The sequence below is a fragment of the Ammospiza nelsoni genome, chromosome 1 (assembly GCF_027579445.1).
Source record: "Ammospiza nelsoni isolate bAmmNel1 chromosome 1, bAmmNel1.pri, whole genome shotgun sequence".
NCBI classification, from domain to species: domain Eukaryota; kingdom Metazoa; phylum Chordata; class Aves; order Passeriformes; family Passerellidae; genus Ammospiza; species Ammospiza nelsoni.
In genome coordinates this window covers 119454961-119479851 of record NC_080633.1, presented here as the reverse complement: position 1 = coordinate 119479851, position 24891 = coordinate 119454961, and the positions used below count along the sequence as shown (strand labels likewise).

The 24891-nt window shown below is 37.9% G+C and overlaps 1 protein-coding gene across 1 annotated transcript; it reads left to right on the top strand.

The window, feature by feature from the left end:
- The first annotated feature begins 56 nt into the window (after window positions 1-56).
- On the top strand, window positions 57-23883 carry MYBL1 (MYB proto-oncogene like 1). The gene is made up of 16 exons (XM_059488827.1): window positions 57-435; window positions 4111-4213; window positions 4341-4412; window positions 7118-7210; window positions 8380-8600; window positions 10290-10473; window positions 10696-10770; window positions 12243-12347; window positions 13588-13821; window positions 14120-14485; window positions 14957-15099; window positions 15324-15438; window positions 17028-17144; window positions 17230-17334; window positions 19246-19425; window positions 21250-23883. The coding sequence occupies exons 1-16, from the start codon at window positions 416-418 to the stop codon at window positions 21376-21378; spliced, it is 2262 nt and encodes a 753-aa protein (XP_059344810.1). The 5' UTR covers window positions 57-415; the 3' UTR covers window positions 21379-23883.
- The last annotated feature ends 1008 nt before the right edge of the window (window positions 23884-24891 follow it).

Sequence of the window (24891 nt, the reverse complement as noted above, 5' to 3'; positions counted from 1 at the left end):
GCCGGTGCTGGGCGGCGGCCGGGCGGGCACAGGGCAGGGCAGCGGAGCAGAGCGGCCCGGAGACGGAGGGAAGGAGGGCGGCGGGCGCCGCCGGACCCCGCGGCAGCTCTGACAGCATCGGAGAGCGAGGCGCAGTAGGGGCGAGAAAGGGGCCGCTGCGCGCCCCGTCCTTGCGGGCAGCGGCCAGGCCGAGCCATGCCTGACGCGCCGGGGCCGGGCCGGGGCTGAGGGCGGCCGCCGGGGCGCTGCGGGCACCAGCGGGCCCTGGGAGGATCCCTGCCCGGCTAGAGGCATTCTGAGCCGCCGGTGCCCCGCTACGTTCCTGCCCGGCTGTGAGAGAGGGAGCCCGGGCGGCTCGGGGGCTCCGTGCTGCGCCCCGCGGCCGTGGCTGCCCCCCCTATGGTGCGCGCCGAGGATGGCGGAGAGACGGCGCAGGTGAGTGCGGGACCGGGGCGCTCTGCGCTTTCTGCCCCCCTTCCCCTCCCGGGCAGTGCTGCCTTCCACGCCGCCGTCCCGAGCCCAGGTGTCCCCCCGCGCTCCGGGATCCCGGCCAGGTGCTCCCCCCGCGCCCCGGGATCGCAGCCAGGTGCCGCCCCGCCCCTCAGCGCTGCTCTCGGCCTCCTTCCACCGCCCCGGCCTCGGCTGTCACTGCCCACCTCCCTCCCCCCTCTGGCCCCCGCGCAGGTATCTCCTTCGGACTTCTGGGCACTTCCTCTGGGGTACAAATCCCGCCTTTACCCTGGCAGCTGCTCTCACTTCTGTGCTTTCGCTCAGGTCGTCTTTGTTGTAGCTTACCTGGGCAGCTGCGCTTGTCAGTAACAGCTGTGTTGTCTCCGCTGTCGCTTTCCGTGCTGGTTATTTTCCTTTAGCTGGAGTAACACCTTTTCCTTTTCACCTCCCAACTTCTTTTGGCGCAGCCTTGATATAAGGTTTGGGTTGTGGATTCTTTCCGTGTGTTCAATGGATCTACTTTTTCTCAGCTGATATATTATTTGACTGAAGATATCACAGTCTAGCCTGAAATATTCCTGAGAGGTCACGTTTTGCACAAGAGCTCTAGCAGCTGCCCTAGATGGCTTTCATACATCTTTTGTTATATTGACATGAGAATGGGTGTGTCTTTGTTTTGTATTCAGAAGGTGGGTCTTGGAGAACTGTTTTGTCGCTATGGTTATTCCTGTCTTAAATCAGTTTCTGGAAAGTTACAAAGAAGTGTAGGAGAAGGATTAGGATTGGGAAAGGAAAGGATACTTGGTGAGTTATCTGTGGCATCTGGGGTTTGTTGTGAATGTGTACTTTTCATGGAATTGGGAGTGGTTTCAAAGTTACGCATATTAAAACTGCTTTTGTGTTTTCCTCTGACATGGGAAAAATTATGAGAGAATATTTTTCTGCAAAGCTGCAACTAAAACAAGAAAACAATGCTTTGGTGTTCTAGTTGTGTAAGCCACAAAGGGCTTTGCTTGCAGAGGCTGACTGCTGAAGCTATCTGTTCTTGGCTCGGAGACAGCATGTTTCTTGGCACTCCTAATAAGCATTTTGTAGTTTAAGGGACTTTCACCTGTGGTATTACACACAGTGGTTTCATTTTTGTCAAGTTTTAGATTGTATTATCTCTCCCATGGCTGTGGAGTGCTTTGATTTCATGATTGAAAGTACAGCGGGTTGTGGATAGCAGAGGAAGGTTTGGTTAGAGATCGGTAGCCCGAGGCGGATGTTGTGTCAGTGCCTGATGATGGTATCTCCAAAACTCAATCATTGAAGCTATGAGCTTTCATGAAAGTGACTTCAAGACTTTTAATCTAGGTGTGAAGTAATGACAAAGTGTAATTGTTTTGCACCAAATGGTATTAAGTTTAATCTCACATTCATTTAATGTTAAATTTCTCTTGGTTGTTACAGTTGCAAGCTTGATTTTTTTTGTTTTAATGGTCCTCAACTCAGAATTGCAAGGGCAGCTAGCGCAGATCTCACAAAATATGTACTTTATTGTCCCAGATGTCTTATTTGATGAAACTTGGTGGATGCCTTCCACTTCAGTGCAGTATTTTAGCAGTTTCATAACTGCAAGAGAATTGTCAAAGGAGCTATAACAACCCCATGTGTTTAAAAATCTTGTCTTTTTAATTGAAAACTTCAAGTGGTAGTCTAGTCAAGTAGTAGTCTTGATTTATAGTCTGTCACAGCACTGGTGTAAGCAAGACTCAGGACTAGGTGTTTGTTCAGGCGGAATGGAGGTGCCAGAGGGGTTGGTGCCTGCCTGGCTGGCAGAGGCACCGGTGTGGCTGTGGGACTCCCGGGGCAGGGCTCTGAGCTGCAGCTGCCCCAGGCGGGGCCCCCACCTGCTCTGGCACTGGACATGGAGCCCTGCTCTGCTCTTGGATCCCCGTGCACATGGAGCCCTGCTCTGCTCTTGGATCCCCGTGCACATGGAGCCCTGCTCTGCTCTTGGGTCCCCATGGCTTTTCTCCTTACTGGAGACTGCTCATGAACCAGTTTGCTCTGCAGTGGGCAAGGAGGTCATGTTGACAAAGGGCTCTACAAGAAGGCCTGATTTTAGTTATAAGTGAACTGCTTGGTATGAAATGGTATTATGAGAAGTGTACTTTGGTATTACAATCCTAAGATAGATCCCTGAAGTTTGTCGAATACCTGTGGACAAAAGAAAAAAGAGGAGTTGGTAGGGAGGCAGAAAAAACTGTTACTTCTGAGTTTAAGTTCTGTTTTTGTAAGTCTTAAGCCACTTAACACAAACCTCTTAAAGCATTTGCAGCTCATTTTTTTTTCTGAAAGTATGATGAAGAACTTGCTGTTGACCTTCCCACAAGTTTGCTGCCTTGTCTTTCAGCAACTCAGCAAAGTTTTAATTTGCTTATGTTTTACTGCTGCATCATGAAGCTAAGTAGGGCCAATGCTGATGTGGTGTAGGATGTAGAAACAAGTCTGCAGAAGTTGGGCACTTACTGTCCTGTGGCAATGCTTTTGAATAAAGTACGTCCTCGGTGGCTGACAGGAACAGACTTAATGGGAAATAACAAATGTGTAAGTGGTTAATCAGCGTGCTGTTCTAGAAAATTGCATGTTCTAGAAAACAATGGAGAGATCATCCATTGAATGTGTTCTTGGGACACCAGCACAGGTTAATTTCATTACTGGGGAAGAGTTTCTTTTTATACTTTTGATTAAAAAATTGAAGTATGAGAATAATTTTTGTTTAGAACCTGAATTTATGATATTTGTATCATGCTTTGTACCAATAATAAAATGGAGAAGAAAATTGCCCTGTGAAACTGCTTTTAATTTAAGTGATGTATTTGGATGGGAGTCCCTTCTTTGTGCCTTTGGTATAATTAATGCAGGGGCACAGCAGCTCTTGTAGTTAGAGCTAGATTTCCACATGTGTTTGAATTTATGCGAACATGAGTCACTGACAGAAGTTTAAGCGATGATTCCATGAAGCACTTCCCCGTGCCGCCTGTTTGGAAGGCTTTGTTTATGCAGGCTGTGGAGTTCCGCGTTTCTCCAGTAGATGGAGCGGGATCTACGCGGAGTCGCAGCAGTAGCTGGCTGTTCTGCGCTTTGGGGCTCAGCGCTGAGGCCCAAATTATTTATTCTGGAACGTCTGTCTTCAAAGATTTGTATCTAATTCCTGTAACACCGAGGCAACGCCTTTGGTCAAGTCAGGAGCCCACGTAAAATCTCAATTTGAGATTTACTTACTTAACATTCTTGCTGTGTTTGTTGTTTCACTTACGGAGGTGGATCATGAATGTGTTTTGCAGCCTAACACCACTCTGTAAGCTCATTCATGTAAAATAAAGATGAAAAAATGTATTAGAAATGCATGAGTCTTAAAAAATAGTTTTTACTTCAAATTTAAATCTTGTCTTGGAAGGAGTTATCTGTCCAGTGTGTGGCCTTGAAATTAAAATTAATTTGGTAATTTGACCTGGTGGACTGCTAGAGGCAGATGTTGTGATCGTGCAAATCCCATGTGTCATTTTAGAACAATATGTACAGATTGGAAAAGCCTGCAAGTAATTAGAAAAAAAAGGTTTTTCAGAGATGTTTTAAACTCTTTTGATCTTCACTGTCTGTTGTATTTTGCAGTGAGGAAGACGATGACTTTCAATATATGGATCATGACTATGAAGTACCACAGCAAAAAGGTTTGAAGAAGATATGTAGCAAGGTGAAATGGACCCGTGAAGAGGTAATACTTTTTTTTTTTGTTTTACTCTGATCCCTACCTGATCTTCTTAGCTCATGAAATATGTTATTATTTAGTATTGTATTGGGGTAGCATGTAAAATTTATTGGCTGAGGTTATGTCTTAACAGGATGAAAGGCTAAAGAAGCTGGTGGAACAAAATGGTACAGATGATTGGGCTTTCATTGCTAGTCATCTACAAGTAAGTTGAATCTCTGTTTCAGTTAAGTTCTCTTAATATTTATTTACTTTGGTTATATGTCTAGCTTGGAAATGAAGTGAAATAGACTCAGAAGCACATAATAAGAACTATTTTAGAGGATTCTTCTAAAACAGACTTGATCTAGTTCAGACCTTGAAGAATCTTATGGGGTCAGTCTTCAGTGATAGTCTGAAATGATCAAAAATGCCTTGTGTTCACACTTGCTATTTGTTTTCATTATGGAATTCATTCCTGTATCTTAGTGGTTCCATCACTCGTGGTGGCTCTATCCACAGTTCACAGGTTGCTTCTGAGGCAGTTAGGAGAGTGGGTTGCATCTGAAAGATTGCTTGAAAGGAGCAGGATTAATTTTTTAACTGCCATAGGCAAGGAGGCATGTGTGCTTTATTTATTTATTTGTGTGTGTTTGTTGGGGTCTTTTGTTTGTTTGGGTTTGATTTTTTTCTTACAGTGATGACTGCTTCCCTGAGGTAACGGTAGAAAGTACCTACAACTAGAATTGATGGTGTTTGTTTCTCTTCTGAACAAATGCTATTAAATGCCTGCTATAGAATATAAGGCTGAAATTACTTCCTAGAAGTGATATTGGATATTGAAATATTAGAAATCAAAAAAATTGGACCTCCTTCTGCCTTTGAGGTTCTTACAATATTATGTGGGATGGTGTGGTTGTATGAACTTCTACTGTAAGGTAAAAAAGGACTTGAATTCTAAATGATTAACAACTATAACTTTGCATTGTTCTCATGTTTTTGTGCAACTGTGATGCCTCTATTTTTTTTCCAAGTGGCAAAATATAGATAATCAGGTAATGAACTCAAAGCTTCTAATTTTAAGTCGTGTAAAACGTACCTTATTCCCTTATAAAAATCAGTGACATGAGTGGATGGCAGAGGAGAATCAAAAAGCTTTTATATTAAATTGTTTGAAAATACATTTGGTGATACTGATATGCAGGTGTAGTGTGGAGTTGCATTTAACAGATCTAACAGTTTAGTAAAAAATTCTCCATCTGAAAAAAAATGTTTCTGGAGACAAACCTGTTGTTCACCTGGGCCCAAGTGAGGTTGAAAAAAACGTTCCCCAGTTATCATAGGAAATGTGCATAATCAGGTGCCTGCTGCAGAATCATTGATGTTGGAAGGAATTTCTGCAGGTCATCTGGCTCACAGCCCCTGCTCAAGCAAGGTCAGGCTGCCCAGGTCAGGGTTTGGGTTTGATTATCTCCACGGATGGAGCCTGCACAGCCTTTTTACGTGACCTAAATAATAGAGGCTGCCAGCCAAATAATAGAGGCTGGCATAATTCACACTTGTTACTGATGGTCTTTTGCTAGGAAAGCCAAGGGTATCTTGGATTGTAAAGGCCCTCAAAATGCTGTGCCTTTAAAACCTCATTTCTTTGCTGGACTAGCACAGATAAACCTTCCCTCCATTCTGCCTGAAAAAAGTGAAGATGGCTTCAAGGTCACTCTCAAGAGTGAGAGTGTAGCTTGTAATCATTTGATTTTTTTTTTTTTTTGTGGCTAAGGCAAACTGAAATGATTATATTGTTTCATTCTGTCATTTGCTTTGCTCTTCTCTCCAAATCTTATTATGATTTCAGAAATGTCTGGAAGATAAAAGCACTAAAAGGCCACAATTTAAAATGGTTTTGTCCAAATGGTAACAGCTATTCTATATTGAGTCTGTCTTTTACAGCTTCGCTTCAACAGGAAATGATGATGTTTTGTAAAAAACTGTAGTGTGCTTTTAATCATACAGTTACTACTTGTGATTAGCTTGAAGGTACTGTGAACAGTGTAATGTCAAGTGTCAGTGTTCTGGGTGGTTTTTCTGGTCTTGCAGACTGCTGCTTCTTTAACTTCATCTTAGGTAACACCTTTATTTGGTAGACAAGACCAGGAAAACCTTGCAATTGGTACTTGCTATCCAACAGCTTGCTCTGAAGCAAGACACAAATAATTGTGTCCCAGTGTTAAAAAAGTATGCTGTCCTGGGCCAGGCTCTTACCTGTATATTTGTGAGCATTTGACCAGCCTTTTCATATAGACAGCTTTTAGGAGGCTAAGTGAAGGTTACTTCTCTTTCATAACTGGGAACAATATTTCAAAAGATCCTTAGTGAAGCTACAGAAAAGCACCATCTGTCCTGACCAGCAAAAACAATCTTCTTTAATTAGTATATGTTAACTAAATGTGATCTAAATCTGTTTTCCCTAACACTCTAGTAAAGAGCTGAGAATACATTCTTTTGGGATTTAGCAAAAAGTGTGTTCTTTTATTTGGAAGGAAAAGTATTTCCTTAAAAAATTTCTCCCCTTATTTAAATTATAGATAATGTCAAAAATAGATCAACCACAAAGTTCAGAGAAAGTGTGGAGTAATGAGGACAAATATAAATTTTTCTTTAAAAATTAGTAAGTTCTGAATTTGTTTATCAAGTTACTACATTGAAATAATTAAATCAGAGCTTCATGCAAGGTTGGTTTTTTTTCCAGAGAAGATATTTTTATAAGCAAATGGAATAAGAAATAATAGGGGAGAATTTAACGATTATACTTAGAACAAATTTCTAAATAAGTCTTTTAATTTGAAATAAGCTAATAATTCATGCTAGAATGTATTTACAGTTTTATGTATTTGAGAGTATAACAACTACACTGCTCTTCTAAAACTGTTTCAGAATCGTTCAGATTTTCAGTGCCAGCATCGGTGGCAGAAGGTACTAAACCCAGAATTGATTAAAGGTCCCTGGACTAAAGAAGAAGATCAGAGGGTAACAAAAACTAGTTGATACTCTGCTCTTTAATAAAATTGACATATGAGTGCTAAGAATGTGTACTTTTTTTAAGTTCCATTTCTATGTAGTTGATGTCTGATGCATCTTGTGATGTGGATACTTTTATTACATTATGATGTGTGAGAAGAAAAAAATTCTCAAGTAGATGGAATGTTTGGTCTGCTCAAGCATTTAATTTCCCATTAGTGAGATTGCTGGCTGAATTACTCTAGCTTATCAAGTAGGGGGGGATCTCTTTGTAGCACTAAAGGTCAAAGGTCTCATTTACATCTTTTGTTACTCAAAACCATCAGACTTGAAGGGTTTGGGAACTAAGGGAAATTATTTCATAACCTACTGTTACAACCCTGAGATCAACTCATTTGGTTAGGGCATAGTGCTAATAATGCCAAAATTGTGAGAGTGATTCCTGTATAGGCCATTGGACTCGATGATCCTTCTGGTTTCTTTTCAGCTCAGAATATTCTGTCAAACCATTTCTTTATGTAAAGAAGCTATCAGTGGTTTAGGCTCCTTTTTCACCTTCCTGTTGGTAATCCATACTGTAGCCTTTTGCCTGCACAACCTGAACTGCCTGGTAGGGAGATGCAAATACAGATTTCTTGTTGTATTTCAAACTGGTTTCTTGTTCCTACTGTTTAAAACTGTTCTAAATATTGTAAACTACTGTTTGCCAATTTATGAATATGGTCTTCCTCATGTATTTTTTTTACAGTTCTCAGTAGTCTTTTAAGAAAAGCTTCTACTCTGTAAAAACTCCCAACCTCCATTTCATTTCTAGATGTAGAAGTGTGGGTCTTTTCTCACATGAATATTGTTGAAAGTAGTCAAATGAAATGTTTACCTATTTCTTTTTTGCCCTTTCCGAATGTCAGCTTATGCAGTCAGTGATAGAAAGGAAACTTCCAAATGAATGTTTTCATCAGTATACACTTATATTCTAAATAAGAGAGAGAATTTGGAGTTAGTAATTTCTGATTTCTTGAAAAATCATTTTTAAACCCCCAAGTCACTGTGTGCCTCCTTAAGCCTAATATTAGTTCCTATTAGAATGCTGTTCTAAAATGTGTGTTTATCAGTGTTCTCAGCCTTTGATTAGGTAAATTAGGTTTTGAAATTATAATGTGCTTTCATCTATATTGCAGGTTATTGAATTAGTTCAGAAGTATGGTCCAAAGCGCTGGTCTCTAATTGCAAAACACCTGAAAGGAAGAATAGGCAAGCAATGCAGAGAAAGATGGCATAACCATCTCAATCCTGAGGTAAAAAAGTCTTCATGGACAGAAGAAGAGGACAGAATAATCTATGAAGCTCACAAGCGTTTGGGAAACCGATGGGCTGAAATAGCAAAACTGCTTCCTGGAAGGTGCTTTTCAACTCTGTTTGTGTTAAATGTTGGAATATGAAAAGTGCTCATCTCAGTACCCTTTCAAATCTCGTTAGTTAGAGAGCATCTGCTGAGATTACTTCAGAATATAGTTATCTTGATAGATGCTAAAAATCTTTCACATTTGACCTGTGTTCTTAAAAGGATGTAAAACCCATAAAAAGAGCTCTAACGATTTGAAGGTGTCTTCAGATTCCTCCTGATCGCTTAAAAACCCTCTATAATAGAGCTGAACTGAATTAACTGCAAGCAGTGGTAGAAAAGTGGTTTGATACCAAACTTGATCTCAAAGTGCCTTCATTAATATGCATTTGTTGGTGACTTTCCTGGTTTAAGATCTGATTTTTTTTTTTTTTTTTGTGTAGCGCTTGTTGAACTGGACATTTGTAAAAGAAAATCTTAGTAACTCTCAAAAGTCCAGACCTAGGGGTCATGCTTTGCAAAGTTAGTTGGTTATCATGAAGTCTCTATGTTAAGAATTAATTGTATGCATTGTTTGCCTTATATTTCTTTCAGGTTTCACTGCCAATTTCTATGGTTGTGGAAAACAAAATTTTAGTGTGTGAACAGTTTAATGAAATAATTCTTTTACCTTGTACTGTTAACTGAAATTCAGCGTTAACCTGTCCCTTTCTGAATTCAGTTTGTGTTCAAGAGGTGACCGTCTAGCTATGCCTGAGGAATATCAGCATTTGTTACCTTGGTGTAATGAGGGCTGCATGCTTAAAAATGTTGTGTTTTGATGAAGTGCACAATCCACGGCTCACGATAAATGCTTTGGAGGAATGAGAAGCGACATCTAAAGAGAATTTTGGAGAGGGAAGATGAATTTGACAAAAGAATTCCTATTTGCTAGCTTGTTTGTTGTCAATAAATTGGACACTTAGCTAAAGACTGCTAAGGATCATAGATCTAGAAGATCTGAAGAGTCCAACACTACTGGGATGAAAAAGGCAAATACTTCTTGGAGTGCCCTTAAATGAGAACAGGGCTTTAACCAAGTTTCTGTGTACCCCTACCTAAGGCTAGGAATAATAAAACTAGTGTTTTAGACAGTAATGTAGTTATAGTCTACTCTTGCCTTAATGTTTGTTTAGTGTTTGGAGTGACTTCAGCCTGCCTGTCAAAATGCCATGCCTGTTTTATCCTATCCATGATCAAGGATGTGAACAGGTAGTAGGACATTCTTCCACAAAGCTGCACATAAAATGCAGAGTGGGGGTTGCAGGCTGTCAGTTTTAGAAGAGATGTCTTCTGGTAGCAAACACCAGCCAAAGTGCCTTTACTATGTTTTGGAACAGGGAGGTGATTTTCTTAGCTACCTACACTGCAAATTTATAGCAGAGAGGTAAATAACAGTGTTCATTAAATTATTCCACATATCTAAGAAAAAAGGTTCCTCATCATGATTACAGTCAGAACCAAGGCTTTCTCCTTTTCTGCTTTTAATTTCTGGCACACTTCAAGTTTAGTAGAAGGAAGTTCTAAAAAGAGTGGCTTTCTAGTCATTATGCCAAAACCCTGCTGATAACAGAACTTTCGGTCTAAGCTGCTGGAACTTTTTGAATTTGTGGCTTCAGATTAACCTACTGTACAAACCCTGTCAATTGTGTCATATATTAAATTTTGGGATATGGAAACCAGTACTGTTTTATGCTTTCATTTTAGGACTGATAATTCGATTAAAAATCACTGGAATTCAACAATGCGAAGAAAGGTGGAACAGGAAGGATATTTGCAAAGTGTTATAAAGTCTGAAAGCGCTAGCTCTGCTGAACTTCAGCCCCAGCCTTGTCTGACTATGGAACACTTGCACACTCAGAATCAATTTTATGTGCCTGTTCAGACACATGTAAGTTCAAAATTTAGAACAATAAGTATCTCCCAGTTTCAAGTAATTGATTTGGTTTGAAACAAGAAACACATCTGAAAGATTGAACATCTGTTGAGTATTTCTGTGATTTTACGGCAACTCAGGATTTGTAAACCATAAATAATTAATGTATAATAAACTAGAGTTCATTTTATATCCTCATTTTCTTGAGGGTTTGTAAAATGTTTTATGTCTTTTTAGATTCCAGCATATCAGTATGCCTCACCAGAAGGCAGCTGTCTAGAACATGCTCCATCTTCTTCCAACATAGTTCAGGTAAATTGTTAACAGCCTTCATAAATTAAGGAGTATTTACTGCATAGTATTATTCAGTAAATTGAAAAGATGTGTATCTTCAAAATGACTGTTAGTCTTTATCATTCACCTACATTTATATAGGTTCCTCTGTAAGTAAGCTTGCTAGTGTAGTTGGTAGTTTTATGCAGGGAAAATGAAGCTTTCTTTCTATATCCCAGATACATGATGTTTGTGCTTATTTCTGACAGAAATATGGCTTAAAACAGTCTACTTGTTAAATCTCGGGGCTAAATTGTGACCTATATTAGCATTACCTAGCTTACGAGAGCTTTAAGACAAGACTTTACTATTTATATTTATGTAATAAATACAACCCTATCCTGAAAAACTCAACTTACTGTGACTTACACTTCTGCCTGTGCTTTTTTGTTCTCATTTTATTTCTTTCTCACTGATAAACATCTTTCAATAAGTTGCCCTTCTGCAGCATTCTAAATCCTGAAGAATTAAGCAATTTTAAAACAAGTAGAAATTGGATATATTATTTCCTTTTGCTTTTTTGGGCTCACTTGGAATATATCTGAAATTCCTCATGTGGTGCAGAATGAATATAGATCTTGGTATCTAATATGATGCCTTGGAAGAATTCTTGTTTATTTGGAATTAGTAAAAGATGTAAAAAAAGACACAGGGAATAATACATGGATTTTTTTTTTGTGTTAGATAGAGGAATTCTGTAGAACTCTCTACCTAACCTGAAGTTTCCCTGTGCAGGTCATCTGTTTCATGTTGCATTTTCTTCCCTGATAATGGTATAGGAATACAAGTCACAACAAAGCCTCAATTGGCTTTTGACAGTCTGGATTGCCCTACACAGAAAAGTATAAGATACTTTCTGCTCCTTGAAGTACTCTCTTAACTAGTGATAGAATATATCCTCATCTATCTTTATAGCAATTATGGAAGGTGTTAAGGAGGTTAAGAACAAACAAACCAATCAAAACCAATTAACTAATTTTCTTTTCTGATAGTAGTGTTGGGATTACTTGTATAAATACTGTGTCAGCAAATGCTGATTTGAAACACTTTCTCACACACTTAGTGAGGATAAATAACAGAGAATTGTAGAAGGAATGTGAAACCACAAACATATAAACAGTGTGCCAGCACTTGGTTCTAATTAAGATAGAATATAGTGACTTTAGTTCAGAAAGTGCTTTAGAACACAAGATAACTTACAGACTATATTGGAATCCAGTTAAAATACCACCTTACACACCACTTTAACATCAGATCCATCTCCTGATAATTGGAGTTGTTTCAGTTGTGGGTGACTTCTGTACTACAAAATGGGATACAACCTGAACAGTTTTGTTCCCTCTCTGTGTAGATTCCTGTTAAAAATACAGCTGTGTTATAATGCAGAATCTTTCCTGTGAAGAAGTGATGGAAGTAAAAAATAGTAATGGCTTCTTTCTTAAATTTTTCAGCAGCCATTTATTGATGATGATCCTGATAAAGAAAAGAAAATAAAGGAACTTGAATTGCTACTTATGTCAGCAGAGAATGAAATCAGAAGAAAACAAATGTCTTCTGTAAGGACTGTAAATTTCTCTAAATATTTGAATTTGCATTACTGAGGTTAATCCTCAGAAATTCAGTAACGGTTGTGTGGTTTAGTGTGGTGTTTTTTTCACCTGACCCTCTAAAATCAAACCTATGGCTGTTGCATTGGAAAACAAAAATCTATATATTAGAACTGAGACAACGTATTTTTAGTGCAGTTTTCTAAACTGTGAAGACAGCAGCAATATGACCAACAATTTGGCAGTTCCTAAAACCCAGTATTTTAATCCTCTTCAGGAGGTGACATGTTTGATATCATTGCCATTCAGTTTTATGGATCGGCAATGTTGAGCCTCTGCCCAGTAGAGGTGAAAAATACATGGGTTTTGCCCCATTTGATTTCGAAATGTCCTGTAGATTATATTTTCCTCAAACTTCAGTGTGAGTGCTTGCAATACTTAATACCCACATTTGGACATAACAAACACTAAATAAATATGCACTGTACACAATTTGTGTGTAAATTCAGTGGAATTTCCCTAATTCTGTAGAATTAGGGTGACTTGCAGATGGCAGTCACTGATTTCTTCAGAGGGCTGGGCATATTAGACACCCAACTAACCCAACCATATTGATCACTAGTTTAGGTTACAGGTGAAATTCAGATTTTATGTGGCAGAGTTATTCCTGCCATTCTTTTGAAACAGTGCAGTCTGCTTATCTAATAGCATCTGGTTTGCTTCTAGATTTCCAGTGAAAATGAAAATTTGTTTCTTCAGTACTAAGCAGTCTACTGAATTGGGATAACCTTTTAGAAGTTTACTCAGCTATTAATGCAAAATCTGCATTAAAAAAACCCACATCAAACAAGTAGTATTTCACACTCTAGAAATATTTTCTGATCTTAAAATTAGAAGTTCAGTGTTCTGTACTGAAGATTACTTCATATACTGGTCAGGTACACAGGAAACTTGCATCAGAGATGGCTTCCAATACAGCCCATAGTTACCTAAGTTGTGAGTGTGTATAAGATATGAATGTGAGGTAAGATAAAAATCTTACACAATTTGAGAATGTTGAGCATGTTAATGTAAAGAGAAGGCTAATTTTTTAAATTGAAACAGATAATTAGTATTTAAAAATGCCAAAATTAATAGTTATGCTTAGTCTTTCCACACACTACTTTTTTTCCCACTCTGCAGTCACATAATTGACTCTTTTCAGCCTCTAAGTTGAATAAGATTAATGTGTTTCTTCACAATTTTTTAGCAAGCTGGAAGCTTGTCTTGTTGGTCTGGAAATTTTATCATGGAGGATTGTATGCCTAATACACTAAGTAGCCTTGAGGAACAAACAAGTAATTTCTACAGCATGGATGAGACCCGCATCACACCTGTTCAGCAGAATTCACCACCTAAGTACTTGGGTGTAGAAGCAAATAGAATGTTAACACCTCTACAGACCATTCCAGAATTTGCAGAGGCACTAGATCTTATGGAAATTGTAAGTTTGTATTCCTTGTTAAAAATAAGTTTTTAATTAGGAGTGTCAACTTACACAATACGTGTAAAATACTCTTAAATTATCATATTTTGTGCTTGTCTATAATTTCTGCCTTATCAAGTGCTTTATTGCCTGTTTTAAAAGAATTGTGTCTTAAAATATCCAGTGTTTTATGACTGTATGAAAGACACAGAGAATAGTTCAGTATATGGCTTGTGGAGGTAGAGGGCTGATAGCTTGGCCTGGACATTGTGAAGTAGTCTGGGATAAGCTGCTCGTGTTTTGCCCCACGGCACAGGATCCGGTGGCATGGAGCGATACGTGCTTTGAGCTCTCCGAGGCCGTTGTGTCCCCTGTCAAGCCGGCCCCAGTGAAACTGATGCGGCTCCAGCACAGCGACGGGGCTGCCGAGTGCCAGTACAACGTGGGCGTGATGCTCGATGGCAAAAACCACAGCAACATCAGCGGGGATGAGGAAACCGTTTTTTCATCAACCTCAAACTTAAGCAAGTTCAGCAATCCACCTGCTATCCTGAGAAAGAAGAAGAGATTGCGTGCTGGGCAGTCCCCGGTTCCTGAGCTGAACGACGGCTTGTGCAACGATGCCGTCAATGTGGCACTGAAGCGCACGCCAGTGAAAACACTACCGTTCTCTCCATCACAGGTGAGAGTGTTTGTAAATGCTGCTAAATGTGAAGACTCTGCTGGGTGGGTTATAAATTGTAATAGTTTCTTCCCTAGTAGTGCATTGTAGCCTAAATAAACATGTCCAAAAAATTCTTAAAACATCTGCATAAGGGTAAATATATTAAAAATATACTGTTAAACAACCTCTGTTTTGAAGACTAATGGGGAGGGCGGTAGCAGCAGTGGCAACCTGTGTCTCAGCTCACACTTTCTCATGCAAATAATTGTTGCTAGAGAGCTTTTGTTTCTGTGACCTAATTAAGGAGTGGGGATTTTAAGAAGAAAATCAAGGTTTCAGCAATAAGTGTAAGTCGAGAATAGAGTATTGGGATTTGTCAGTAAAAGTCTTTCAGATACGTGTATATAATTTGGAGGGTTTTGCTGTTCAGCACAATGGTGAAATTTTGTATTGTAAGGTTGCTTTTTTTTTTTTCCTTCTTGTGCTTAGTTTTTCAACACTTGTTCTGGAAATGAACAATTTAACTTTGAAAATCCTGCATTTACATCAACTCCAATCTGTGGGCAGAAAGTTCTTATTACGACTCCTTTACACAAGGAAATGACACCACAAGATCAAAAGGAAAATGTGGGGTAGGTTTATTACATTAAACATCTGGTGGTGTTATTAAATTAAAGTTTAATACACATGGGGTAATGCTATGGTGATCTCAGTACTTTCAGATGCATGGTGGTGGTATCTGTTTTGTAAATTAAGGTATTTTAAAATGTTTCTTACATTAATTTTATTACATTGCTAATGATAAAATATTAAAATGTTAAAATGCACGTATGAATGTTTTTCTATGCTTGAATAGTTTTAGAAGTCCCACAATGAGAAGATCTCTTTTGGGTTCAACACCAAGGACACCAACTCCTTTTAAGAATGCTTTGGCTGCTCAGGAAAAAAAGTATGGTCCCCTCAGACTTATGGTATGTGATTATACTTTTTCTTTGTTGCAGTCTAAATGCCCTCTTGGTTTTGACGTATTGGAAGCCTCAGTGTGATCTTAAAAAGCATTTACTTATCCTAGACAACAGCTAGAATGTGGATCAAAACCACTTTGGATGTGGTTGTTAGACTTGTATCCTTCAGTGTAGTAGAAGGCATGGTCTTCTTGAATAGTAATTTAGTACATATAATCATTTGATCCACAGTAATCTTAAATGCCTCAGTTTCTTGTTTGTGAGTTGTTTTAAATTTGCATATCCTTGCTAAAACTGTATCTCTTACAAGGTGGCTGCATAAATGCCTGAAATTTAATACTTTAGGATTCTGTTTTTTCAAAAGAAAAATTATAAATCAGAGAATGAATGGGTGTGGGTTCTCCAGCTGGGTAATCTGGTAAGAGCAAACTGCTGTAGTTGAGTATGACTGACCTCATTATTTTAAACAACTTTCACATTTCACTTGAAAAACTGCATTATCTTTGAATCCTCTATGTAAGAGCTATGTAAGAGCTGAGTTGTTCTTTGATTTTGGTGCTTCTACAGCACTAGGACTGAAACTAGGTGTTTACCACAGTATGGTCATCTTGAGTGATGTTTGCAGTTTTCTTCATCCTAAATCCCAAAATTTTAGTATAGCAGTTCATGATCCTCTGATTCAGCTGGCTGTCACACCCTTTTTTTTTGTTTGGTTGACTATGGATAATGTTACCTTTTTTTGTTAGTTTGTTCCAAATGAATTAAATTTTTGTTCTCTTCCTAGCCTAGCTAAGGTATGTTAATGCATAATAACTTTTGGAATTCAGGAGACATATGCTCTTCAAATTCTGAAAATATTCCAGCCAATATATATTGACTGCTTCTTTTCTGCAAACACAGAAGGTAGCTCAGACTTTGCCACAGGGCTTGGCACCATCTGTGTTACCCTATAGATTCACAGTCCCTCACTATGCAAATGGAGTGGTTTGGCATTCCTGTTTCTGTCCACTATTAACCTCCTGTTCAAAATCAAATTTTGAGGGCTTAAGGGAATTCTTCTCCTGTTGGTACACAAAGGAGCCATCTGTATGGCTTCTGTGAAATTCTGTACTGTACTTAGGACTATCAATGTCTTATTCAAAGATTTGTGCTAAAATTGGTATAAATTTATTTCACAACAACAGTTACACATTTCCAGTACAGTGTTTTAATATGTTTTTATGCATGTATATATACATATGTGTTTTAGGTAGGTATTTAGTATATATAAATCACTTTTATCCCTTTTATCAGTGGATAACCATTTGCAAACAAATAGTTGGTCTTCTTCAATGCTGCCTTGCATTTTTTGAGGCATTGTGTGCATATATATGTTTTATCTGGCTAAAAATAATGTGGAGTAAAATGAACTTGAAATAATCTTCATAGCCTTGAAGTGTAGCCCTGTGATTTTTAACTACAGTAGCTTAGGTCCTTTCTTGCTATGTTTTGCAAGATCTCTTTTCTGGCCTACAGTAGCTGAAAGTAGAATGTTGTAAGAACTGGCCACTAATAGACTTCCTGTATTTTCTTCTTCAATTTTAATTAATGTTTAGTCACAACCGCTTGCCTTCTCGGAGGAAGACATTAGGGAAGTTTTGAAAGAGGAAACTGGAACAGATATATTTCCCAAGGAGGAGGATGACGCTTTGTATAAAAACTGCAAGCAGGAGGTAATATGACAATAGTAATTTCAAATAGGTAATACCTGCTTTGAAATAATATTTTACAATTTTTTTTGCAAAATGTTTATTTCAGCACAACTTTTCTAAAAAAGTCAGAAAATCACTGGTCCTAGATCCACAGGATAAAGAAGAGGTTGGGGCCCAGCATTTGACAGAAGATAATAGTTTAGATGTACAGGTAAGAATTAAACTAAACTAATCTAACTGAAGAGCATCACTGGCAGCAATATTAATATGGAACTGTGTATCTTTTGTTCTGCCCACTAAAATAAATTTTTTGACTGAAGTTGCTAGATTAATGCATCTAGAAAGTGAAAAGTACCTTCAGTTTCAGATATTGTTTTAAGTACATAAGAAATAGGTGAGCATTGGGCTTGAATTCATGCATGAATTTTTCCTTTCAGTCCTTCAGAGTAGGTAAAATAATGTGAATGTAGCAAAGCTGTTTCCATGCTGGTTGCCTAAAACCTTTAGCATACATATCATGCTGAAGCTTTCTGTAATATACCTGGAAGATGACATTTGCTTCTGTGCTGTGCATGCTTGACAGTCTGGCAAATGTGTTCTGAAAATACCTAATTGCATATTAGAGAGCATGTTTTTCCTGCTTCACATAGTAGGGGAATACTTTAACAAATATCAAGCGTATAAAAGATGAAGTTTGTGTGCTTCCTCTGCCTAAAGGAATTTGAATACTTCTGCCTCAACAACCAGGACATGAAGAAATCAGATATGAGGCTATTTTGATCCCTCTTTCCTTTAAAAAGAAGCTTAATGATTTTTCAGTTGAGTAATTGAATAGCTTACTCTTTAGTCTAGTGGGAAAACTCAGTTCTGATGAGTTCTTAATGCATGTATGTGTTTAATGCTTAAAGAGTAAATGTCTGTAATTCTTGATTAGATTTAAGGCTATATACAGGATGCAGGAGCCAAATTCCTTAAAAAGCCAGAGTAAGGTGCTTAGGTCATACTCCTTTCTAGCTGGTTTTCTAAATTCCCTTCTAAAGTGCCTCTTAGATTCTGTGCCAAGCCTTTGAATCTTCCTGCTGGGTATTGGGTGCTCTGCCACCTAGTGGGAATTGCCAGCTTCCCCAGGAACGTCTTTTGGGAGGAGCAGCAGTGCTGCAGCCATTCCAGTCATGACCAAAATGCCTGCTGTTCTCTTAGTGCTGTCTTGTTATGACACATTATTGTGGATCACTGCGTCCAGGTTAAGATACACCGTGATGTTTTTGTCTATTAAAAGCTGGGGACTGGGGAAAAATTGGTTTTTCCTGCATTTTTATAAGGAGTGCTGGTGGAACAAGAACATTCACTCCTAGCAAGAGAGATAGTGGTAATATCTTATTTAAAAATGAAAAATATGCCAATCCTTAAGTTGAAATTGTGTGTCCATGTGATGATAATTTAGGAATAAGGTCTGAGGAAGAATAAATACTTAAAGGTGGTTTAATGCAATTTAATGGGGTGTTTTTGTAAGCAAGCAAATACTTTGCCATTGTTACTGTGAACTAACTTTTGGTCTTTAAAATTGACATGTATCTGTCTTCCACTTTTGTATACTGAAGCTGAATTAATTTATGTTTTTTTTCCATAAACATTACCAATATATAGAATTCTTCTGGAATGATCCATCCAGTGCTTATTTCAGTTCTTAAAGCAGTTCCTCCCCCTAAAATTGATGTGATACTACTTTTTTGACTCTAGTCTCCTTGTCCTGACTTCCTCAAGGATTGTCCTAGACGTGAAAGTGAGGGTTTTTTTCTTTTAAACTGTTCAGTGGTTGCCACCTTATCAAATCTTGTTCTTAACAAAATATATTAGAGTGGCATGGCTTTAGAGTAAAGAAACTGTCTACTCAGTGATGCCTAAACCGTGCTTCCAGCTGCTTGTTGTACTATGGATCCCAGTATGGACAGGCTAGTTCTTCATATACTTCATTACATTTTCTTTTCAGATTCTTTCTTAGGGTCTTTCTGATAGTATTGACTTTATTTACATTTTGGCTTCTCTGAAGACAGCATTTGAAGTCTTAATGTATTAACTACTAATTATTATTCCTGTTCTCTACTCTCTTTTTTGTCAATAGTCAAAAAATGCATACACCACATCTTTATTAATGACACCATTGTTGGAAATACAGGACAACAGATGTAACCTGACATCAGAAAAACAGGATACAAATCCAGCAAACAAAGCAAATGCAGTAATTAAGAAGAAACTGAATACATGTGCTACAAAAAATGTCAAAATGGAGAAAGCTCTTCAGGTCTGGATGCGAAGAATTCTGTTCATTCTGTTAGTGGGTTAACAAAGAAATTCTGTATTGCTTTATTTCTGTCTTGCACTAATATCTAGAATTGTTGAAAGCAGTGATCCAGTTTCAGTGTTTCTGTGATTCTTATTTCTTGTAAGTTGGTCATTTTTCTGCAAAGTGTTTATTCATAGCTAAGTTCTTCAAACACAACCCTGATGTTTCACACTTTGGTTCAGTGAAACAAATTGATATTTCACTAAGATTTGTATGTGGGAGGTAAAAAAAACAGGGTAGGGGGACACCAACAAAACAGGTTTGGGTGCCCAAGACCAAGAGTTAGAAAACTTGACCTGGTGCAAACCAAACTTCTTTAGGACTTTAGTTTCTCAAATTTGTCTGGTGCTTACTCTTCATAATAAGCCCAGTGGGATTCATTAAGCAGAGTTTATCCACTGATTCTGTTTGGTAATTATTCTTGTAACAGGCTTGTTCTTTTACATATGTATATTTTCCGTACTGGTAAAACCACTGAAGCTAGTTTTCCCTCTGTCCTGATCACCAGCTTTAAGAAGAGATTTCTTTGACCTGACCAATTCCAGTTTGTCCAATAGGGAGCTAATGTATAAGGTATTTTTGTCTTCTCAGAATATCTACTCTGTATTAATAAAAAAATTTTGAAAACCCAGAAGACACGACACCTGGAGCCTGATCTTCTACCTTCTACTTAATTGCTTTAACAATTATGCTTTTAAGTAGAGAGACAACAGTATTGCTTTCTGATCTTATGAGGAAGAAGAACAAAGTTCATGTAATTGTGATATTAAAAGTAAAACAAAAAATTAAAAAAAATTCTTCTGCTGTGAATTGCAGCAAAGGTGAATACATCTATCTGACCCAGAAGTATGGTCTTCAGAATACTTAAAAGGGGAGCTTAGTCATAGTATACTCACAAATATTTTCATTGAACCATCTTTTTTCCTTTTTCTCTTTCCTCGGAGAAATTACCTCTCAGTTTTGTGGCCTCTAACCCCAAGTCCCTTCCATGAATCAAGTTCTGCTAAATTTACAGAGAAGCTCAAACAGCTAATTTTCTTTGTGAATCAATATGTGGAACTGATCCTTTGGATCAGTTTCCAGCTCCATGTGGGAGGAAGAGGATCTTGCATTCTTCATCATGCTACAATCAGCCAGTGTCAGATCCAATTTGGAGCTGAAATGAATCAGCTTGAGATTCAGTACCTTATGTGAAGATGTAAGCTTTGCTTCATGGAAAAAGCAGGACTAGTAGCTTAATTGTTCTTCCATTCATCATTGTCATTCCCAATTCCTTTGCTGTTTCTAATATATTCCCCAAAAATCTGACCATTCTTCCACAGCCGTCACTTGTTTCAGTGAAATTCTCACAATCTTCTTTTTCAGTTCCCAAATCATTTTACCTTCCTTGGTGTCTCCAGACAGCTGTCAGTAATGTGTTTTTCTGCCTGTTGAACTTTGCACATTTAAAGAGGAAGATATTCAAAGAGAAGATAACTTAATTAGCTTCCCTTTTATGTATTAATTGTTGAACTGGTTAGACTCTCTTGAAGAATGTTTTTCATTTTGTGTTTTGAACTCAAAGCATAACCCAGATGCACTGCTGGGGAGCTGTATTTAAGGGGTGATGAGGGAGCTTTGTCACAAGTTTTAGGTACTGTACTGTAGAACTGGATCCTTCTCAGTAAAATATATTATTGCTAGGCTTTAATAATTTAGTACTACTCTGAAGCATTGTATGAGAATTGCTTAAGTATTTTAGTTTGTTAAAAGAACCTTTTTAATGAACTTTATTTTATGCAGCCAAGTCGTGACTGGGAGGCAGTTGTTTATGGAAAAACAGAAGACCAGCTTATCATGACTGAACAAGCAAGAAGGTATCTGAGCACATACACAGCTACCAACAGCAATTCAAGGTCTCTGATACTGTGATGGTCACTGCAACTGACAGCCATCTCTTTCCATTGAAACTGAAACAATGTTGAAGGCCATTCCCGTGCCATACTTGGGAATTGAGTCTTTGAGAGAGTCTGCCAAGGGAAACCTTAAAGCTACCTTAAAGCTTCCTTTCTTCTTCTGACTGACAAAGAACAGACACGAAGCTCTTGCATTCTTTACGAAGGGATACCGCAAACAGTTCTGCAATGAATTTTTTTAGATATTAAAAGAGTAACCCCCTAAAATATAAAGAAGGGTAAAATACATTGCAGTACTGACAACATACAGTTTTTAGGTCTATTTTTCATATTTATTCTTTTGACTTGCATCGCTTTTTTATCTGTTAGAGCATTTTCAATATAGAGTAGGTTTATAGGTTGTTACTGGTTTCCAAACGAGCAACATACATGACTGAATGTGCTTTTGCTTATGTAGCATTTTCTAGTATATAAAGAAACACAATGGAAAGGAGTACAAAGGAAGGATAGAAAGTTGCACTACTAATTTTTTTTGGTATGCTGCAAAACAATGAAATTAACTACAGTGTTAAATATATTTATTTGCAAATGGTACTAGAAGTAGGCAGAGGGGGGTGAATTAAGTTTAGTGTAAAGCATCAGTATTTTCTTCATAAATCTCAAAATGAGATGATTGTTGAATGTATTGTACAGTATGTAGGAACAAGCAAAATTTTGTAAATTGGAAAGGAGTCTGTTTTTATAATTTATTTCCATTTCAAAGCTTAAATGTAGATATTTATATGTATGCAGGTTGTCTAGAGGCCAATGTTGTTTCCTGTTAAAACAGCTAAGATGGAAAAAGGACAAGTTTAAAATATATGAAATGGCAGAAGAATTACAGTGGTGAAGTGTAAAAATCTATACTGTATGTTACATCTACATAAAGATTGCACTATAGCCCTAAAATCATGTTGGTCTACAACATAATTACAAGGTATTCCTATATTATACAGCAACTGTTCCTGTACCTTGTTTAAATATATTTAGAAAGAAATGGTGGGGTCTTATATGTGACCGAGGAGTACTTTGTCCTGCATAGGAACTAAAAACGAATGCATTTACAATATGTATATTTTATTCCTTTTTTTTTTTTTTTAAGAAACTTGGCACCTTGGATCTCAAAACAATTTATCTGCACTTAACTTTGACCATTATATACTGACTAAATGTTTGAAGAGCAAAGAGAACATTCTTTTATTTATGAAAAGTCTTTGTCCTTATTTAAAGGTATACAGGTCACAACACTTGCTTTAGTTGCCTATTTTAGGTATTTGCACTTATTTTATGTCTTTATTTTTGGTTTTGAAGGAATGTTTTGGTTTGCTTTTGTTGTAGAGATTTTTATGTAGTTAATTTCGAGCAAGTTATAATGGAGTGCTCTCAACAGAATACTGACAGGTAAATAGAATTGTACACTGTAGTTTTAGTTATTTATAATTCAAACACTCTTCCTCTCCACTCCCGGGTGTGCTGCTACAGATCGTGGCAGAATCGGCTTGCTGCTATGAGAGATGGAAAGAGCGAGCATCATATGCACTGTATGTAAAATTACACGATGTCAGGTTCTCTAGTTAACTTAATGAGATCAACCAGTACTATGCAGGGTGTGGAAAGTGTTCCTAACACTTTAATATCAAAGATGGTAGAGAAGAATTAATTAATGGAGAAATTTAACACGTGATGGATGAGCGGCACAAGGAAGGTAATGGGTTCTTAAATTTTTTAAAGCATCTCAAAGCTTATACAATCCTTGTTTTTATGAGCTTTTTGATATTGGCTCTGATAGTAATTGGCACAAACATTTTTAGCAGTTTTTAATTCACATAAAAAATTTCAAGGGGGGCGGGAATCCTATTATAAGCAAGGGATCAGAAAATGCCCATCATGCCAGGATTACTCCTCACCTAGCAAAATTTAAAGGAGTCAATTGGAATTCTTGGCAGTACTAGATTTAGGTGTGCATTACCAGAATGGATTTAACAGCAACATGTAATGCTGGAGACAACATTTAATTCACAAAAAATGAAATCAGACATTAAGACAGAATGACTATCTAGAATCTGGGTGGTATATTGAAGTAGAAATGGTATCATCAAAGCTACCTATACCAAGTTTAAGCATAGATTTATGGTAAGTAGTCATAATTTGTGTTGGTATTGGTTGGGTCGTTTAGTTAACTCCTACTTTGTTGCTTTAGCAGGAAGGTTTTAATCTTTCATATGTCAGGCATCTTATTACTTTTTAAATGTTGTGTGCATTTGCATTTCTTTCAGTTTATAGGTAAATTGTACATGCAGCAGCCAAACTTGCATGAAACCTAAATACATATTACACCATATTTTTGTTCTAAGGTTTGACATAATGTGCAACAAATGCCTTGTTTATCTTAGTTTTTGTTGTACTACAAACTTTTCTTTTATGTAAGAGGATCTCACAATACAGACCGCGTTAATGTCAGAAATAAAGCATCTATGTACCAGGTTACTGTAAGTGTCTTTTGTTTGAAAGCTGTAACACTCAGTGCTCTTAAAGCAACATGTATGTATGTGTGCCTGTGGAACTGCAAGAGACCTGTGTTTTCTGGCCTGGGCAGAGACAGCAGATGTGGAAATGAGTGGGTTACACAGCAGGATGGAGTCCCTTGGCAGTGCCTGCTTCAATCCCACCGGCGTGTAAGCCTGCTTGTATCTGATTATCAGTTTATATTTGTCTCTCAAAGCTGTAACACAAATTTTTAGGTATAGAAGACAATTTGAGTGATGAATACTGATAGTGTAAAGCTCTAGTTACATTCCTTTCATTTGTAGGATAGGGGTATTTTAGTATGTGTGCCTGAGTCTTGGGAGGTAAATGCAAGTGTAAGCTATGCAGTATGATTTTTTTTTTCCCCTCCCCTAAGTAGTTCTCATATACATGTATTAATCTGAGTTAGTGTTAGACTTAAACTCTCTTGATCAAAACATGGGCATTCAATGCAAAATTTCAGTTTCCTTTCCCAGTTTTCTCACAGTATAAGTGATTACTAAGGTAATCTGTTGAAGGAAAAGGACAAGAGGGACTAACATGAGCCACTTCTTCAGAAATAGGTCCTGGTAATTTGTATCATCTAGCTTTAAGCTGTATGAGCAAACTCTTGACTGTTACAGGGGCTTTTTGGGGGATTTGGCTGTCATAGCCACTGTATGAGTAACCTGCAGACATGCTTGTGTTTGTTTGCAAGTGAAGTTTTCCATCACTTGGGACGAGTGAGGTGGACTGACTAGAGCTGTTGTTTGTGCTGGCTGCTGATGTCTGAAATGGGGGCAAAGTATAGGTAGAGGAAAGCAAAGTCTAGTAATGTAGCAAGTTCATTTTTCTGTATTGAATTTCCTCAGTGAAACAAAGTGGAGCAGATGGACAGCAAATAAGGAAGGTTTGGCAGGAACTACAATGCCAAGATTGTAGATTTTTATTATATGGAAACTCAGGAAGCTTTCTTATGAGTCTG